Source organism: Diabrotica undecimpunctata, chromosome 6, assembly GCF_040954645.1.
Source record: "Diabrotica undecimpunctata isolate CICGRU chromosome 6, icDiaUnde3, whole genome shotgun sequence".
Classification (NCBI taxonomy): domain Eukaryota; kingdom Metazoa; phylum Arthropoda; class Insecta; order Coleoptera; family Chrysomelidae; genus Diabrotica; species Diabrotica undecimpunctata.
Window position 1 is genome coordinate 85,584,534 of NC_092808.1, and position 22,144 is coordinate 85,606,677.

Genomic DNA, 22,144 nt, shown 5'->3' on the forward strand with positions numbered 1-22,144 from the left:
CTGTTGGTATAACCAATTTCCGGTCCCAACTGTCAGATATTAAAATTACCAACTAACTATTGAATACTTAATGATTCAGTCAATTTTCTTTAATTTATCAATAATTTTATCAACAATGGTTTATTTGCTTATTATTTAAGTTCCAAATTAACATATCAGAACTGGAATAAATATTTGAAAATACTTATACACACCATGACAGATAACTCACACCAACAATTATTTCAAAGAAAGTTTGTAATTTTGTTATACGTTATACATTTTGACTACAAATGTACATATTTAATTTAATTAAAAAATAACCACTTAAGTTTGTTCTGTAACTTTGACTAAGCTGAGTTAGTTATCATAGAGTAAGTATTACAATTATTTATATTGTTACATTAAAATCAATTATTTAAAGTTTGTTAAAGTATGCCAATATTAACACATCAAATAACTTTGATATCTAAATTTAAAAAATTTTAGACATTTATTAATATCAGCTTATTTCATAAACTAGATAACTTAACTTACAGCATTTAAAAATAGAAGAAGAACTGTCACACTTTAACCTACATTTGTCAAGTTTACCTCTAAAATCTGATATATAGCATAAAAAACTCATTGTCTCCTAGTAAGAAATGTAGTTCTTTTTTAAAATACTCCCCCTTTTAAATTAAATGTCTGTTTCGTTCCCCGTTTTTTAAGTGTTTTCTGTGTGTTTCTGTGTGTGTAAAAGTGTCTTAATTTAATTTTAACATAAAATTTTTTGACTTTACAAAATTTGCCAGATATTGCAACAACTTTAACAAAGAAATTTGATAACTACAAGCTTATATAATTGCACACCCACACAATTTGTACATCCATTCTTATTCATTGTCTTACAACTGTCACCTTCCAAAACAAAACATAAAATCTCAATAAATAACACACATTTCATAAATATATCTCCAGAATAAATATAAATAACTTTAAAGAACTTAATGGTATAGAACATTACTTTCATCAAACAAACAATACATTTCACCTATCTCTACTTCATTGGATAAAATCTGTCTCCTCAAGAAGTTCCCCGTTTACTGTTAAACAATTACAATAGTTGACCTGAATTCTCCAATCAACAATACAAGATAGTTTGAACCATGTTTTCTCAACCATCAATTAATAGAGTACCGGCATGTAAGTAATGTTTATTTATTTGTTTATTTATTAATTCATTACAGTTTAATAGACTATGTTACCAATTTGTGGGTCTTACCTTGTCTGCTTAAATATTTTATTCATTTATAAAACCACAGACATGTAATATTGGCATAATTACTGTAATTTATATAATTTATATCACCTACCTATGTTTTATCTTTATTAGACAACACCCCAATATGGGATTATTATTTTCAGCATTTTAACTTTGTATCGTGACCTGAAAATGCTTTGCATATTATAGAAAGCAAATTCGGTCGTCCGATTAGTTAAATTAAATTGATTGTGAGTAAGTCTAACTTATTATTTCTTTTACCTTTTGAAATGGACTCACACAAGCAACACATTCATGATTTTAACTTCAGTGAATTAGTGCAGCAGTCATCAGGAATTACTGTAAGTTACCATAATCTTAGTATCTCCACTTATCTGGGCGAATATATGGGTGTGAATTATCTGGGTGTGGTATCATATTTTTTTCAATCATCTGGGCGAATATATGTTCATCCATGTCTTCACCTGTAGTTGAGAGTAACTACTGATTTTTGCATTCAATATAAAGAACATTCAATATTTTCTTACAAACTTTTCATCAGCTACTAAGAAATTTCAATAAGTAATAATTACGAACTTTTAGTTCTCAATCATTTAATAACAGTGCGAGATAGATAATCAACTTAACCAAGTGCGGTTTGGTTAAATTTTTATTTCGGTAACCTTTTTGTATTCTTGTACATTTAGATTTGATTAATTTTTGTTATCTGCTATAATTGTTATACATTTTTAACCCAGTGTCTCGAGATATGCCCATTAAACAGCAAAGAGAGCTTCTTTAATCAACTTTGGGTAAATTTTTTTCTTACTCACTCTCAGGTTCTCTTCGCTAATAATTGAACCTGTGCATTATTATATTGTTGTATTTGTAAAGGTACTTATTATTTATATTACTGCTTATTTTTATGTGTACACCACCATTTCATAATTGATGGTGTATTTTTATTACTTGTATGTACATTCAGCTACCGACATAATTGTGTTGTTGAATATATTGTTTTTGTTTTATGTATGTATTTTATTTGTCGACTCATAACAAGTTTCTTGATATAATAATAACTCTGAATATTTACTTTTTATCTTTAAATATTATTATACCTTCGACCAGAAGAAAGATCAGGCCGATTAAGTTTCGTAGGTAAGTAGGTGGACGAAGTCGACCTAATATATTTATTATTTGTTTATGTAGAGTTTTGACCAAATTTATCTCATAATTTACTGTTGGTATCTTTCCTTGGATTTGGTCTCAGAACCAAAATATATTTCTTTATCTCTTTTCTTTTCTAAGGTTTCTTAATTTCCTCCTTAAACCCAAAAAAAAGTGGCGCCCTGTTTCTATCTTATCGTATCTTTGGTAATTTTACCCATCTATCTTTTTGTTTATTTCTGTATATTTTGTAATATCTCTTATCCTATCTTTACTTATTTCGTCCGTTGGACCTATTCCCGGTTCCAAAAGCTAGTTTCGAACCCACGACTCGCTCTACACCAACCATCTGGCTACCGTCCGCAGTGTTTTCATTGGTGACCTTTCTAGCACCATCCAAAAAAGGTTTCCAAGGTTACATAATTTAAAAATCCTAGTTTTTTAATATCAAAGATGTAATTCAAAGTTAACCTTACTACATTTAAAGGGTTTTACCTATGTATTTAGTTACTTTAAACATATAAATACAGATAGCACTGGTGATGAAATAGTTATTCCGAAAACGTTCTGTGATGTAGCCCGATTAGGTTTTTAAATTATTATATTTTTTGTACAGGAATTTTTTTCTATCCTTTTTAATTTTGCTAATAATTATTTTTTATATGATAGTGTTATTTTCCTCCAATCGACACTATTAAATGCTTTAAAATATTTTTAATAATTATAGTTGTCTTGGATGATTCCTGTGTTTTAAGTGCTATCTTCCTCTCTAGCTGACTCCAAGATAGACCCCGGATATTTCTGAAAACTATGGTATGTCGCCGTCGTTTTAGTACATGTGTCATTGCCATGTGGACTACGTATTAGGAAATCTCATTGATAGTATTTAATGACAAAAGGTATCTCTAAGACACAAGATTTTATAACTTACACCAGTTCGTTCTCCGAAGCGTTGACTAATAAGAGAGATACTGCTCATCGCTAAGTAAATTTTCGTTAATTGACTTTTTAAAATTGGATACAATTCCTCTCGAAACCGCTTTACGATAATATTTTAGTTTAAATGCAACAAAATATGCGTAAATGTAACTTAAGTAAACATTTTTAATGTAAATAACATGTTTGATAACAAATTAAAAAATCAAATACTTACCTAAATAATCATATGTAATTTCGGGTTTATATCTGTTGTAAACAAGTAAATAGGAAAGCAGAGCGCATTTGAATAGAGCTGCTGTATTCAAAAGTTTAATTAAATGCGACAATGGACAGGCAAATGCGAGGATCGCTGATAAACTTCCTGAAATAACAAATAGAGAATTAAATCAGCTACAATTTATTCTATTAATCTGGACGTTCCATTGATTCAAATTAAAAGCTTTGATTTATTTGGTCGTGTACAAACATTTAATTGTAACTGTTTGTTAAAAAATTATTTGGATTGATAACTACCGGTAAAAGCGTTGTGTTCATTAAAAATAAAAATAATGCATACATTTTTTAAACTTAAAGAGATGTGGAAAATTTTAAAGTATAATATACCATTTTAAAATATACGACTAATAACTTACAACTAAGATAATTTAATAATTGTGACAACATTGACCATTATGTATATATACTAATTAAAACTAAAATAGAAGCCACTAACATAATTTAATGTAAATTATTTAAAGCCCTAGGTACAAACTTAAATATGTACGTTTTCCCAGTATTACTTTGTAGTCAATAAGAAAGCAAAACTTAGTAACATTTCTAAATCTCATTTATTCCGTTATTGAATTTCTGTCGACATTTATGTTAAAATTAAAGAATTAGTGATGGATTTTGATGTTCTTGGAAGGCCACGAAGGCACATAGCGTGTATCACAGAGGACAGAGATTCGTATTGCTTGGAAAATAACCTTAAATGTTATTAAGTTGACAACTATGGGCCGTCAGAAATCGTCGAAGTACTGCTCAAATGCTACAAAATGACTTGGTAGAAGCTACAGATATAAGAGTAAATAGTCAAACTATACGTAATCGGCTTTACGAACATAAATTAAATGCAAGAAGGCCAGCTACAGTACCTCCTTTAAGAGTACATCGTAGAGCCATATGCTTGTTTGCAGAAAAACACATGAATTGGACCATGGCTCAATGAAGTAACGTGATGTCTAAAGACGGGTCCAGATTCTTTTAAATCATGTTGATGGACGTGTTAGAGTCGGGAGGAGACCAGGCTAGAGCTTTTTGGATTCCACAATTCAAAACACTCAGGGTTTTGGCGGAGGTTCAATTATGGTTTGGGGTGGTATAACTTTAAATGACCACTCTGAGTTAGTCGTTATTTTAGTGTAGTAGTAGTTTTTGAACCACAAGTTGTTCGATTTGCTAAAAATATGTGTCTAGAATTGATCCCTCAGGAAGATAAGACGAGACTGCACGTCCCAAGGATAGTGGAAAATTATTTGAATATTTACAATATTCATGTTATTGAGTGGTCAGCAAAGAGTCCAGATTTAAATCCAAATGAACACATTTGGGACAAACTCGGCAAGCACTTGAAGGATCGTCAGCTATTAAGAAACCTACAACATACCAAGGAGGTTCTCGTGGGAGAATGGGAACAACATCTAGATCAAGAAACTATTCGAAATGTAATTGAAAGCGTGCCTGGACGTTGTACAGAATTTTGGCGAGTTAGGGGAGTCCATACACGCTATTAGTTTTGTTTTATAATAATTTTTAACAACGCTGGGATTAAAAAAATAAATCAAATTAATCACTTTTTATTTTTTTTCCATAAGCAAACACAGTTCAGTTATAAAAACTTTGCTATCTTTATAGCGAAAAGCCTTTAAAGCAAAAATAAAAATATAATATAATCATAAAAAAATAATACAAAACTTCGAACACCTTTATAAGTGGCTCCTTTTTTGTTTAGATCAGGGTATGATACCAGAATCAGGATCAGATATGTATACATATCTGTATATATATCTGTATATATATCTGTATATATATATATATATATATATATATATATATATATATATATGTATATATATTTATATATATATATATATATATATATATATATATATATATATATATATATATATATATATATATAATATATAACGATGCTAAGAATACACTCCTTTGGTGGATAACCTTCCGGAAAGCGTCAGAGGTAAAGGATTGGCTAAAGCTGGTATAAGCCAGTTTGGTGAAGAGCTTTATTCAAACTGTCGAATTGTTGGTGATAGGCTGGTGGCCTATCACAGTATGATACATAGATTACCAGAAATTCCGATGTCGAAATAGAACTTTAAAATATCATTAACTAAATATCAGTAAACAATGGCTACAATTAAGAAACATTAAATAAAATTTTAAATAAAAAACTACACAAAAAAGCCCTGAAATTAGTATTTACACCATCAGAAAAAAACCCAGTATCTTCTGCTTGATTACATATATAATAATATATATGTAATCAAAAATGCAAAATATAAATAAAAATAGCCAAACACATAAAAAAGAAAGGAATAACACCATCTTTCAGAACAAACAACAACTTGGGCAAATTTATTAAAAACAACGAGAGCCAAAATAAAAACCACTTACACAGTGGTGTATACAAACTTAAATGTAGCGACTGCCCAAAAACTTACATCGGTCAAACTGGTCGAAATTTTAAAAAACGAATAGCAGAACATAAAAGGGCTTTCAATAATAGAAAAACAGATTCTACATGCGCACTTCACCTACTAGATCATAATCATTCTTTTAATGACGAATTTCAAATTCTTTACATTCAAAATAAAGGCCTTAAGCTATCTTTGTTAGAATCTATGGAAATTAACAAATTAACAAAGATATATTTCTGAATGACCAACTTGAGACAAACAGTTTTTCCCTCCTCAACCTATTTCATTAAAGACCATAAAGTGTAAACTCATGCCAAAAATGGATCACTTGAGAAAGGCACTCTGCCGAAACGAAGTGACTTATATCTCGTAGTTTATATTAAATATTCGTTTACTCTGGCTATTCGTTAACAAATGTTTGTTAAACATATAGGCCCTAGCAAATTTAACATTGCTAGGCTACATCTGCTCCTCATTCCTTGAGCTCTTTTCAGGGCGTGGTGACATCCTAAATATTGTTAGCTTGCTGTCTCCATTAGCTGCGATCATGTGCCATATAGACGGCTTCATGTTTGGATTTGTTCCTAGAGAGTCTTTATTTGATCTGCCCATCATGGTATAGATTTTTCTCTGTGTCGTCGGCATTCTACCTTTCCTTTTAATACCAATAGTTTTATAGTCCCTGTTCTTCTAGCTATGTGGCCGAAGTAAATTGGGTATGCTCGCTTTACTTTTTTTAATAGCCTGTCTTTTATATGAAGCTCTTCCATAATTGACAGGTTGATTCTATATTTCTGTGTAGGATACGTGTAGAATTCTTTTATAGACCCACATTTTAAAGGCTTTGATCTTACTCCTATCGATTATTTTGAGAGAGTATGTTTTAGCTGCGTATGTAGCAATGGGAAAAGTAAGAGTAAGGTTGACCAACCTTTGATTAGTATTATTTGTTATTGTTCGGTATTTTTTTAAATTAATTTAACTGTTGCGGTTAGGGCCATTGCTAGTCTATGCTTGATTTCTGAGTAGTAATCGCCATTGTTGGTTATCAGGGAGCCCAAGTATACAAATCTATCTTCCATGTCGAAATTCTCCACTTGATGTATGTGCAGTAGATTATTATTTGCTCTGTCTACGATCATTATTTTTGTCATTTCGATGTTAAGTCCGAATTCTTTGCTTATCCGGCTTAGCCATTCTGTAATGGTAATCATTTCGACTTCATTCGCTGCTAGTATAAGTCATCTGCGTATCGCTTGTTACTGATTTTTCTGCCTCCTATAGTAATTCCTCTCATCCCATCCATCTAGTACTTTTCTTACTATAAATTCAGAATATATGTTGTATAATAATGGTAATAGTATGCAGCCCCGTCTAGCTCCTTTCTTTGTTTTGACCGCATCTGAATATATTGCGTGTATTTTAACTTCGGCTAAGTTTTTATTATACAGATTTCTTATTAAGTTAACTAGGTGGTTGGGTACTTTTACCAATGCTACTATCGATCAGTAGAAATAAGCCATTCCATTGCTTCCTTTAACTATGATTTTTTCTGATTGTTTTATATTTTATGCCATAAAAATATTCTGGCGTGTCAAACACCGGAACATTTTTATTAAAATATTTTTTATTATACGTGTATCATGAAATATAAAAAAAATAAATAAAATTACCAAACTAAAAACGATTCTACTTTTAATTAAGCTAAATTAACCTTACCTGCTGCAAATATTGCTAAAATAGGTGCACCAGTCATAGAAGTTCTGTACTGAATTGAGGGCACAAATATTCTCCATTCTTTACTGGCCAATTTTACAAATGAGTTGTAGACAGACGGCAGAATTTCGGTTAATATAAGACAAACTACAAAAATTGTACTAGCAGCCATAATTGGTCGAGCCCAATCCACGTCACGACTTTCGAATACTTGAACCAAGGGAATTGCTCTACCAATTAATTCTCTAAAAATGTATCAAATTAATTTCATCCATTTGGTTGATTATATTTTTGTTTTAATAATTATATATTTATATTACACTCATGGACAAAAATATGGAGTATTTTGGAATTATCATAAATATGTTCAATATGATGGGTTCATGTTACCAAAATACTTTTTTCTGAAGGGAAACATTATTTAACACGTTATAGGTAAATTATTAATAAAATAAAATTTTTGCAATGTAAACAAAAAAAACTTGAAATTAAATATTAGTTACGAAGTTCTATTTTTATGTTTTATTTAAAAGAAAAATAAAATTAATAGCGAGTATTTTACCCTCGTAAAATCGTTGGCCCCTATCGTTACCCTATCGTTGGCTACTGCTTGTATCCATCTTGAAATGGTCTAAATTAACTTGAATATATGCTTGCATTCTATTCTTCTTGTGCTGTTCTCTTAGCTCTTTTAAAGTCAGAAATAGGATATCTTTTCCTGACAAGGAAAAGGGCATTGGAGTGCAGGCAATAGCATATGCGGACGACCTGGTGGTGCTGGTATAGTACAACGAAAACTAGCCAATTATGCGTACAGGGAACCGAGCCCTTAACAAACTGCTGCTATGATCATCAAAGGTCCATGGGCTAAAACGCCACAGTTTTTGACCTAAAGGGGAAAATGACTATACCTGCCAAAACAATCGAGTACTTAGCAGTAGTTGTAGGTACAAGAAAAACTTTTAAAGATCACGTTAGATACGTCATTCGCCTTTCATAACATCAAAAATACAGAAAAATGCTGGAGAAGTCCAAAGAAAAGCACTACTTAGCGTTACCACATGCCCACAACGGTGTCCGTACAATTGATCACGGGTGTGTTATTCATCCACATGCTGATGAGGGAAAGGGCAGAACTACAGAAAGGATGAGCAGACTCTACAGTGGTTAATACGGGGGTTATTACGAGTACTAAATTTAATAGTTTAGAATTTTCGACAAGGACAAAGCAAAGTACACAGAAAGAAAGGTTGAGTAGGTAAAAATAGCAAAATACAGGTAGCAAATGAGGAAAAAGACCAAATACACAGTAATATCTTAAGAAGGGGGGTAGACTTCAGTTGGTAGGCGGAGAGCTACGGGTACATATCCATGGGCAGGAATCCTCTGGGTTACTGCTTGCTTATAAACCCTTCTACCCTAAATCCAAAGGGGCACGGCCTAGTAAGGTCTTTCAAAGATTTACCACACTATTTCCATTAAAAAAACTTCCTTTGCATGCCCTTTTATTTACATCAGAAGCAAGATTTAAATTTTGCGACGAAGTAGCCGCAGAGCTTCCTTCTTGCAATTCTACTACTTCGTCTTGTCTGGATTATCGTAAAAGATAAAAATTTTGTTTAGCCGAGATAAAATATACATAATATGGTTATTTAAATGTTTAACGCGTATGTTCGTTGTGTTCATTTAAAGACATAACACAGGGGAGGAATAAGATACTTTACCATGGTATACAAGTTAAATATATTTATAGAATTTTTTATTTAAAGCAATATTTAGATGAGTTAAAATTTATATAGGTAGGCAATAGTTTTGCATGAATGGCATATAATTAAAACTATTTAGACCTATTAAATTTTTATATATTTCTTAACTGATCAAGTTAATAAATATATATTAAAAATTTAAGAATATTAAGATTTTCTTAAAACTAGTTATTGCTGCTGATGCCACTACAGTCATTTTAACATCATCATCACTATTGCCTATACATCACAGGTTGGGCTTTGATCTATTCAATGAATCCTTTTATTGAAATAAGACATAACTAAAAGGACCAACCTTTTTTTTAATAATACTAGTTTCGATTCTTCTGAGTTTGTCAATACCCATGTTTGTGTATTACAGGTGTCCATTGTATGTCTGTTTTGCTAAATAGATTCCATCCTCCGTTATGGTAATTTGGGTGGTTGCTTGCCTACTGATTACTGGTATATATTGGATTTTATCAAAATTCACTTTAAGTCCCATCTTGGCGGACAATATTTCTAGATAAGAGAAGGACCGCTGCATTTACCGTCGCTTGCTATCTATAATTTTTAAATCTTCTGCATTTAGTATGATTTGTACACTTTTGTTTACTGTTCGTCTCCTCGTCTAAGGTCGATGTTTACCGAGAGCAACTACTTTAAATTCCCTTGGACTTTTACAATACATTCAATATTTACTACTATTAATAATAGTATCTTTGACTAGTTCTACCATTTGCTTTGCTATGTCAAAGCTTATCGTTTTTCTTTATAGTCTGCCACAAACCTAATAAAGGTTAATGAAATTCAACATAAAATTATTTATTGTATTTTTTTATGACTTCCAGGATTCAAGTTAAAATATTATTATTATGAAATATCTGTGACATGAGTTCTTTTATAATCAAAAATACTTTAAAGACCAACGAAATTTACTTACTTGTGGTGAGTCATCATAGAAAAAATTATTGCAGTTGATGTGTAGAATAATAAGGGAGTAAAAATTATTGCAGACATTTTTATCCAATTATTGTTGTGTATTTTGGGAAAGATATGTACAAACGCAAAGAAAATTTTAGAGGCTGCTCTTAAAACCTAAAATAAATAAGAATTATTATAAATTCTATAGAACTTACTTGCTGGTAGAAGTCAATAATTTCATGCAAGATGGTATGAGTATTATAAATAAGATAACAATTTTTATAGTTGAGTATTATATAAGATTAGTAAATTTTGAAAAAAAAAAATTAATTCAGATTTCTTTGTTCAGATGGCATTAGGATTTTATATCTAAACCAACATAAAACTTTAAATTATTTTGTATTAAATTCTACCTTAAAAATATTATTAAAGTTAATTAATAATTATATTTATATGTAATTATTACAGTATTATTGTATTGTATCGTTTCAAAAACAAAATATGATTGAAATATCGTAGTTGGTATTTCTTTCCTAGATGGCGTCATTACATTACTGGACAAACGGTGTAACCTGTCATCATAGCCTTTTATATAGAAAGATATTGTTAAAAATGTATTCAATAATTTAAGGTTTTTAGCCATTTTGAAAATAAAATCGAATAATAGAATACCTCTTATTTCATTTCAGAGCTGTTTCCTATTTCACAGAATTTGAAATATTTTTAATACCACGCATACGCTAATTGGGTAGCCATTCTAAGGTAAAAAAAGATAAACGTAGCAATAAAATGTATTAGGTAAAAATCTACCAAATTGTATGCTTGGTCCTACTTACATTAATAGATAAGGCGAAAAGCTCGGGTTCGTTCAGAAAAATATTCCCATGAGATTTTTTTGCATAATTACCGTCATGAATGAGATATCGAAAGATAATAATTAAGGTTCGAGAGGTCGCTCAGGCGAAAACTTGTTTGTGAAAAATTTTTAAGCAATTTTTTTTAAACAAATTGTAAAAATCATTTTTTTCGCACCGGACAAATTTTTGTTTGGATTTTTAGATCATTATGAACTAAAAAGATCAATTGTAAGTTGATAGTTTTTTAAGGCCCAAAATACAAATAAAAAATATCATTTTTGAAATCATCAAGTGCCTAAATTCAAGTTCAAGCCTTCTTCTATCAGCTCCCGATGAAAGTTCTGAGCTTATTTTATTTGAAATCATTGATTTTTGATTTTTAATAAAGTGAGTATGATAGGTCAGGGGCACGTTTGTACAATAAGAATTTAAACCAGCAAAATTTCGTGACATGGATCTTGTTGCTATTTCTTATACACGCCGCAGGTCGAGCACCCCTCCTATCATAAGAGCTTCATCAACGATTAAAAAATAAAGATTTTAGATAATATAAGCTCAAAATCATTATCGAAAAATGATAGAACAAGGTTTGATCTTGAATTTAGGTACTTGCTGAATTCAAAAGTAATATTTTTACTTATGTTTTTTAACCTTCAAAATCGTAGTGTTACGTTTTTTCAGTTTTAGATTGTTCATAACTTAAAAAAAAAAGTTTACAAAAAAATTATTTTGATTAAAATGATTAAAAAAATTCAAACCAATTTCGGTCCTTTGTTCGGGCCAAAACAATTTTTGTTAAAAAAAAAATTGTTTAAAAAAAAATTGAACAATTTGGAAATTTTGGGTATATCATGAAAATGATTGTGCAAAAAAATCTCATGGGAATATTTTTCTGAACGAGCCAGTTACATGGTACGAAAGTCCGGACCTGGCAGAATCGCAACCAACACCTGCGGCTTACTCTGCAGTTTCCCCAGAAGTTATCGTATTGTTTCGTTGTTATTTACATTGTAAAATTCATTATTATTATTCTTGGTCTTGTTCAGTTTAGATGTATTAAAATTGTAGATTAGAAATAAAAAATAGTTTTTTAAAAACAAATTTCATTTTTTGAAATTTAAATTTGGCGCAGTCAGTAGGATTTGTGCGAGTCGCGAAACTGTGAATTTCGTATCTATCGGAAAGCAGACTTTTTCGGGATTTTGGTGTTTCAACGCCTTAAGTGCAAATCCAAAGAACATTCCGTTTAGTGGAAAGCAGTTCCCATTGGAAAGCAGCCCTTCAGTGACAGCAGTCCTTCATTTGGGTGGACGAATTTGGAGAAGTAGTTGGCAAAGACTATCGAGGTGAGTGCCAAGTTCCTTCTTGCCTTCCTTATTTATTTTTCATAAATTCGGAAGATAGCTTGTTAAGACATTGTTTATTAGACGATATTTTCATTTTATGATTGACGCTGATTCCTTGGTAGAATCTCTTAAGAATCTAAAGATTAACTTTAAAGGTAGGAAGAATAAAGATAATAAAAATATTAAAATGGCAACTAACCAAACTGTTCAAGCTAATCGTCCTATTAATTGGGAACTATTTAAGTCAAAAATTTCAAATATTAGACCTTATGATGGAGATACTAATACTTTAAATAAATTTATTTATCTTTGCGATAACTTAATTACTACATATAGAGCATATAATGACCAAGAATTAAATGATCACATTTTTGAATGTATTCAAGGAAAACTTATAGGAAAAGCTGAGCTTATGGTAGGAAATAGGGTAGAATTAAATAATTGGGCACTTTTAAAAGCCGCGCTTATACAATGTTTTTCTGATAAACGTAATTTACAATCCTTAACACAAGAACTTACTAGAAATAGGCCACAAAGAAATAAAAATTTAATTGAATTTGGAAATAGATTACAATTATTAGTAAGTAATATAGTACAAAGAATTAACAATGATACTAATCTTGATGTAAATCAAAAAGCTGTTTTCATACAATTTTGCGAAAATACAGCACTAAATACTTTTATTACGGGTTGTACCGGCACATTAAAAAATAATATGGATTTAAAAGCACCAGCTTCTTTAGAACACGCCATAGCTTATGTAAATGAATTTGAGAATTTCGAGAAATTTTATTCAAGTAATAATGACAATAAGTCGCACCAAAATAAAGGCAATTTCAGAAATCAGAATTTCCCTAATCCAAACAGGCAATTTTATAATCCCATGAATAATCAATATTTTCAAACAAATTCTTCTATTCCCCAAAATCCAAACTTTAATACAAATAATAATTATCCTCAAAATTTCCAATGGCCTCGCCAACCTATTAATGTACAGCCTCAACAGCTACCCCCTAAAAGACTCCCAACTAACTCTGAAGTCTTTGGACCTTCCCGAAATACGAATGTTTTCAGACCAAATCGAACTCCCCAACATCGCGCCCCAAAGCCGGAACCGATGAATATTTCCACAAATTCTAGATTTCTTTCAACGTTCAACAGAAGAACAAATAATTTTAATAGAAACTATTTTCAAAATAATGGGCAAAAGCCGAATATTATAGTTGAAGAATTATATAATAATGATTGCGATAGACAAGAATGCGGACAGACGCATAGCGACGTCGACGCAGATATCTATTCCGGTGAGCAAGTAGATTTAGATTATTTTCCTCAGAATTTTCAGGAAACCACCTCAGAAAACCAAATAACTTAATCGAAGTAAATTTAACCTCTAATAACCCTTTACCTTACATCACTATTTCTAATCCCCCATTAAAATTATTAATTGATACTGGTAGTACGAAATCAATCTTAAAACCCAGTATTGCTGAACAATTTTATTCAGATTGCATATATTCTTCAAACGTTTCAATTTCTACGTCTCTTGGCACGAAAGATATCAAATACCAAGCAGCCATACCGGCGTTCCAAGAATTTAATCGAAACAACATACTGCACTACATATTATATGATTTTCATGAGTTTTATGATGGCTTGGTCGGTGTTAATGACCTATTATCCATGAAGTTTAACATTGATTTTAATAATAAATGTCTCGTTAGCAGAGACACAATAATCCCTATTAAATTTAGAAAACCATCAGACATAAAGTTTGAAATATCTGTTGGCCCTTATGAGAAGATTAGAAAAGAAGTCCCTGTGACCGTACCGAACGGTGAAATATTAATTGATAAGATAATTTTAGGTGATATGTATGTACCAGAAATGCTAACTGTAGCAAATGATGGTTTAGCTTTAGTAGAATTTGTCAATGAAACTAATAAAAATTTATCTATAACTTTATTCAAACCCATAAACGCTTATCCATACGATTCTAACGTTTATCAATGTTATAAATTTGAATTTTCTAATAGACAACATAATTATAAAATAGATAAAATGCAAATCCAAAATCTTATTAGAACGGATCATATGAACGCGGAAGAAAAATCCGAAATTATTAAATTATGTTGGCGATATAAAGATATATTTTTGAAACCCGGTGACCCACTTACATTTACGTCAAAAGTAAAACATGTTATTAAAACAACCGACGAGGAACCTGTACATGTAAAGTCGTACAGATACCCTTATGTTCACAAGGAAGAAATTAAAAAGCAAATTGACAAAATGTTAGAAAATCCACAAGGAAAATAATTCCTGTAGCTGGCTGTATACCACGTATAACAAAAGAGGTTAGTCTTTGTATGTGGGTATATTTTATTTTATAAAAACCCTTAAAAGGGCAACATTACAAGCACGAACGTTTTCGGAACAACTGTTCCATCATCAGGTTAAAATACAGGTTACCATGCCTGAGCCACCAAAATATTTGGGTAAAAACCCTTTAAAATGTAATGTGTTACCAAAGATTGTACATGTTGTTGATTATATTATATGATGTTTAATGATGATTAATTTAAAATGTTAGACGACGGAATTATTAGAGCCAGTAATAGTCCCTGGGGCACTTTGGATAGTAAAGAAGAAACTCGATTCTTCCAATCAACAAAAATTTCGCTGTGTTATAGATTATAGGAAACTTAATGATAAAACCATTAGTGATCGATATCCGATACCCAATATTACCGAAATATTGGACAAATTAGGACGAGAACAATATTTCACTACTCTTGACTTAGCTAGCGGTTTTCATCAAATCGAGATGAGCCCCTGCTCCATAGAAAAAACAGCATTTAGTGTTAATACTGGACACTACGAATTTTTAAGAATGCCTTTTGGCTTAAAAAACGCACCATCCACCTTCCAAAGGGTAATAGATGAAATATTAAAGGATTTACAAAACAAAATCTGTATGGTATATATGGACGATATACTTATTTTTAGCACAAGCCTCCAAGAGCACATTCAAAACTTAAAATTAGTGTTTGCAAAATTAAAAGATGCACAATTAAAAATACAAATCGATAAATGCGAATTCCTTAGAAAGGAAGTTGAATTTTTAGGGCATATAGTGACCCCAGACGGAGTTAAGCCCAATCCAAAAAAGATTAGAGCGATTAAAAATTTTCCTACCCCTCGTACGCAGAAAGAAATAAAGTCCTTCTTAGGTTTGTTAGGATACTATAGAAAATTCATTAAAAACTTTGCAGCTATAACTAAACCTATGACCATGTGTTTAAAAAAGGATCAGAAAGTTGTCCACAACAAAGAATTCTTAGACTGTTTTAATATTTGTAAAAATCTTTTGACTTCAGAACCTATTTTAGCTTATCCTGACTTTAACAAAAATTTTCAATTAATAACTGATGCTTCTAATTATGCAGTTGGCGCTGTTCTCATGCAAGATAACCATCCTATATGTTACGCCTCACGTACGTTAAATTCAGCCGAAATTAATTATTCAACCATAGAGAAAGAGTTACTAGCGATTGTATACGGTTGCAAATATTTTCGACCCTACCTCTTCGGTCGCAGATTCCAAATTTTAACTGATCATAAACCCCTTCAGTGGTTATTTTCTCTTAAAGAACCAAACTCTCGCTTAGTACGGTGGAGACTTAAGCTCGAAGAATTTGATTATGATATCCAATATTTAAAAGGGAAAAATAATAAAGTAGCCGACGCGCTTTCTAGAATTAAAATAGATTCCGATTTAAATGCTCTCGAAACGGAATCGATGGACGTTAATTTAGGCGACATAAATGAAATAATAGATAATGAACTACGCAACTTTGACGACTTACCGCAACTTTCAGAAGGAGACCTTGACTCCTTACTAAATGATGGATCAACTAGTAAAATAAATATTATTTCGGACATACAAATTCGACCCCATCTCGAAAATCCCGAAAGAGATGACTCTGACTTAGAAACCTGTCATACCTCTTTAGAAAATCCCATTCTAGGTATACCCATAACCGAAAAAGCCCTAAATACTTATAAAAATCAAATTATATTAACAGGTGGAGAAATAAATAAAATAAAATGCAAAAATGAAAAAATATTCGATAATAATAGATTTTATGTTACTTTACCCCAAAGAAATATTGAAGAAAGTATTTTTAAATCTGTAAAAGAATATATAGATCCCAAAAAAATTTATGCGTTGTGCTTTAAAGAAAATATTTTACCAGAAACATTTGTAGTAATAGTTCAGAATTATTTTAAAAATTCCGCTTTTAAATTTGTACATTCCACAAAATTTTTAACTGACATAATAGATACTCAGGAACAGAAAGAAAAATTAGAGTATTATCACATACACAAAAAAGGACATCGCGGCATGAATGAAATAAAAATGTCCCTAGGATCACGTTACTATTGGCCAAAAATGGCAGAAGATATCGAACGATTTATAAATAATTGTGAAACTTGTCTTAAAAACAAATACGATAGAAATCCTCCAATTATAAAATTTAGTCTAACTCCCACTGCATCAAAACCCTTTGAACATATTTATGTAGATTTCTTTAAAATTTCTAACCAATCATATTTAACGATTATAGATTCATTTTCGAGATATGCCCAAGCATATCCTTTACCTAGTGTCAATGGCACCTCCGTAGTGGAAAATTTACTTCTCTTCGTAAGCCACCACGGTTTACCTTATAAAATTACTGCCGACTGTGGAACAGAATTCAAAAAAAATGACCTTAATGATTTTTGTAAACTTCACCATATAGAACTACATTTCACAACTTCTAAAAATAGTAATTCCAACTCCCCCGTAGAAAGGTTTCATTCTACACTAATAGAATGCTTTCGCTGTCTTAGAGAAGAAAATAAAGAATTAACTCCTAACCAATTGATAAAACATGCTATTCTAAGCTATAATAATTCAATTCATTCCATCACTAAGTTTACCCCATTTGAAATAATAAAAGGACACATTAATAGTCCAGATCCTTTTGACTTGGACGATAACCTTATTTTATCATACTATGTACAAAACCATAAAAAAGCAAGTAAACATTTATACGAAATAATAAAAAGTAGAAACGAAGAAACAAAAGAAAAAATAATTAATAAATTAAATGAAAATCGAAATGACCCTCCAGATTTCTCTAACCAGGACGTTGCATACGTCAAAACAAAATTGCGCGATAAAAAGGCACCAAAATTTAAAAAGGCTGAAGTAGTCCAAGATTCAGGCCTTATCTTACAAACTAATAAAGGAAATTACCATAAAAATATAATCAGAAAACCCAAAGTAAAACAAAAAATATCTTTTCAGGAAAATGAAAATCCGGACAACGTGTTTGCTCCTGATATTTCTGGCACTTCAACGGAGATGTGAAGGAGAAGATGTAAAAATTACTCCTATAACGAATCCTTTGCTACCCATACTATTAGGACCCTGTAAAATTATTTACACTAAGCATACCTTTATACACTATCTAGATTTAAGAGAAGTAACTAAACAGATAACTAGTTTAACTGACCATTTTTATAGCCTTAAGAATAGTCTAATAGTAAGTAATGCTTCTAACCCTATATCTTTTCATAACTTAGCTGAACAAATGACAAAAAGAACCGAATTCTTAATAAAAATTCTCGAAAGAAAATTTGAAAATTTACATCCACATATTCGCTCTAAAAGAGGTTTAATAGATGGAATAGGCAAAATTAATAAATGGGCTTTTGGAACTTTAGATGCTGACGATGGAGAACGATACGATAAAGCAATTAATATTTTACAATTAAATCAGAAAAATGTAATTCATGAACTTAACCTTCAGTCAACTTTGTACAAAAAGCTTGTTAATCATTATAATCAATCTTTATCAACGTTGTGGCAAAATCAACAAAAATTACAAGACAATATAGAAAAATTTAAATATTCATTAGAAACCAAAATAATCACTTTGAATAATTACATAACTTATCAAAGTATTCTTTACCAGATTAATCTTGATTGCCAAAATTTAATAACATTTATTGACAATATTGAAAATTCGATCGTTTTCTCTAAATTAAATACTCTTCATAATTCAATAATATCTACCCAAGAAATCTCAGAAATGATGTCATATTTATCACATATATACAAAGAAGAACAAATCGCAAAATTTAACAATGTGCTAACATACTATCTGTTTCTCAGTACCCAAGTAACCTTTTACGAATCCAAGCTTATATTCGCTATCCATGTTCCTATATTCAAATCAGAAAATTACGATTTTTTCCATGTTTACCCCGTAATACAAAATCATCAAACATATATTCCTTTATATCCCTACTTGGCAAAAGGAGAAAAATCACTATCGATAAAAGAAGAATGTCCCATCCTCGAAACCAGATACTACTGCCAACAGGACTACACCCAAATAGATACCTGCACCTATAAATTAATTGATGGACGTAACCCAGAGAAATGCTACGCCACTGAAGTAAATCTACAAGAACCCATTATCGAGCACGTCATGGAGAACCAGATCTTAATAATCCCATCCAGTACTGTCAAATTAATCTCAAAATGTGAGTCCAATTAGTTTTTGGAAATAAAAGAACCTTCGTTAATAGAAATCCCGCCAAAATGTGAAATAGAAGTTGGAACCTTAAAATTTTCAAACAATCCACGAATCCAATCTGGAAAAATCATAATATTACCAAAACTAGAAAATTTCTCGACTGAAAAGGTAAATTATCAGGTAACCAATTTGAGCAAAATCGATATGGAAGGACTATACGAAATTAACAGAATTACCAGAAATCTTTCACCGGTAGAAGAAATTGGCTTTCCAACTACACCCATTATCAGCACCGGTTCAGTCATCTTATCTATATTAATACTAATCGTTATAATTTACATCATCACCAGATACGGGAAGTATTGCAAAAATAAGAGGGTTCCTGACGAAATTCCATTGGAAGAAAGATGTCCCCAAAATTTGGAATCCAAAAATACCTCCGTTATTTTTTCCTCTTAAGGACGGAGGAGTTACATGGTACGAAAGTCCGGACCTGGCAGAATCGCAATCAACACCTGCGGCTTACTCTGCAGTTTCCCCAGAAATTATCGTATTGTTTCGTTGTTATTTACATTGTAAAATTCATTATTATTATTCTTGGTCTTGTTCAGTTTAGATGTATTAAAATTGTAGATTAGAAATAAAAAATAGTTTTTTAAAAACAAATTTCATTTTTTGAAATTTAAATTTAGCCCGAACTTTTTGCCTTGTTTATAACCTGACTAATGCATTACATCATACGAACTAAAATATGCATGATATCACCAGCAGAAGATAGTTTATATTTATAAATTATTTACCAAATTTAACTAAAAATATTTAACTTAATTCTAAAAACAAAAAGGAAAATCAATAATTTCTTTTGCGAAAATTTTTTGCCAAGATTTCGTAACATTAAAATACATTATTTAATCTATTTTTAATATTTTAGCATATTCCTTTCCAAACATCTTTAATTAATTTCACCAATAAGTCTATTACGAATTCCTCACTTCAACATATTACCATATGATGACCATATATTCAAACAACACTTTACAAGTTTTCAAGCCATTACCGCCGTATTAAATATAAACTTTAATACACTCATGTTTCTAATCCGTAGAAACCCTTTAATTTATTTTAAAGCCTACAATAATCTTTTAAAATCTTGTCTCGCAGAAACAACGTTTGAAACGACCTGAGATTTTTAATGCCAACGGTAATAATTCGATATCTTTTGATCAGACTGTCCTATCAACAAGAATCAAAATGCATTTTAAAGGTGAAAAGTACAGCTTTCGTATGCAATTTTTTTCATTCTACAGCAAATAAAGTCGATTTTAACAATTTTTAAAACTTATAACATGAAATTTTGATTTTAAGTTTTGGCAAACCAATATGAGGTATTTGAAATACAGTGGAACCTCGATTATCCGTCAGGGCATCGGACCAAGAGTATGACGGATAATCGAAAAGACGGTTAACAGAACATTTAAAAAATTAATAAAAATGCATAGTATAACTCCCAAATTTTATTTGTATGTTTATTTAACAATATATGAGGGATTTATGTTAGTACAGTCGAATCAATTTGATTTAAAATATTCCATAATATTTATTTGTTTTATTGTTACTTTACATTTTGCAACGGGCAAATTTTTCAATCGACATAACATCAACAAATCTACCTTATTTACTTCTGCTTGCCGAGATTACCACTAGATGAATTGTTGTATGTGCGATGCAGCTTCTCTAGCTTTTTTACGCAAATCTTTGTGAGTTCCAATAGCATAATCAATATCGCCACCGTCAACGTCTGTGTCAGCTTCTGAATCAGTTTTGTCTGCCTCTGTGGCCATTTCAACGATTTCATCATCTCTCAGCAACCGATAGCTATTTGCGTCCTTATCAAAAATTAACCATTCGTTTTTGTCATCTTTAGGCAATGAAAATAAAACAATTGATTTAGCCAAAACTTTATTTGTTACCGCATCACGCTCGGTTGTCACGGGAGCAACGTTAGAAAAATTGATAAACAGATTTTGGTTTGCAGTACATACCTTTTGAACCAGTCAGCGAATATTTCCTGGGATATCCATGCATTATGTTGTGCGTAGTAGTTAACGGAAAGCGCGTTCATATTTATGCACTTTTGCTTTTTAAATCCAAGTGCATATTTTTTAGACAGTGCAGTGCAGAGTGTTTTCGTTGGCAATGCTTTGTAGTTTAAACCAGTTTCATCCGCATTGAACACTTAATCGCTTTTCAAACCATATTCATCGACCATAGCTTGAAACTTTTTTTATATTCGTCAACCACTTCAATACTTGAGGCGCTCAATTTTTCACCTTCGATTTTCCGTTCCCATATACCATGACGATTTTTAAACTTTTCCAACCAACCGCTGTTTCCTTTGTATAAAGGAACGCCATTCAATTTTATGTTAAAAAACAACGCTTTTTCGGCAACAATTGGTCTAGACAAAGGAACACCTTTGCTTTTTTTTTGAACGAACCACAAATACAGAGCCGTGTCGAGTAATTCATTTCTGGCTTTTTTTTTTCATTGTCTTACGATGTTTAACTCGGCCATCCAACGATTCCATTTGCGTAGCATACTTTTCAATTCCTTCAGCATTTTTCTTTAAATCATTGATTGTTGTTCTCAGAACATTATACTTTTTGCTCAATGCGACAGCAGAAACACCTTTCTTTATTTCTGCAATAATTTCTATTTTTGTTTCAATTGACAAAACAACACGTTTTCTTTTTGATGCTCCAGATGTGGAAGGCTTAATTTTTTAAAACTTAATTGATCAAACGACTACGTGACACAATCAATGTTTGAATTTGAATCAAACTGAATTATGGTGATACACAGATATTGACTGATAATTATTGTGCTGTGCGTTTTTATTTTCGGCTTGCGATTCTAAAAATAGAACTCTAAAA

The 22,144-nt window shown here is 31.0% G+C and overlaps 1 protein-coding gene across 1 annotated transcript in view; it reads right to left on the minus strand.

Annotated features, from left to right (window-relative positions):
* The window catches only part of tadr (torn and diminished rhabdomeres), a 179,301-nt gene that overhangs the window by 44,093 nt on the left and 113,064 nt on the right, over window positions 1-22,144 (minus strand). The window contains exons 5-7 of the mRNA XM_072534843.1: window positions 10,432-10,586; window positions 7,747-7,988; window positions 3,543-3,689 (exon numbers count right to left, since the gene is read on the minus strand). Coding sequence (XP_072390944.1) covers window positions 3,543-3,689; window positions 7,747-7,988; window positions 10,432-10,586 — 544 coding nt within the window. The remainder of the gene's footprint in view (window positions 1-3,542; window positions 3,690-7,746; window positions 7,989-10,431; window positions 10,587-22,144) is intronic.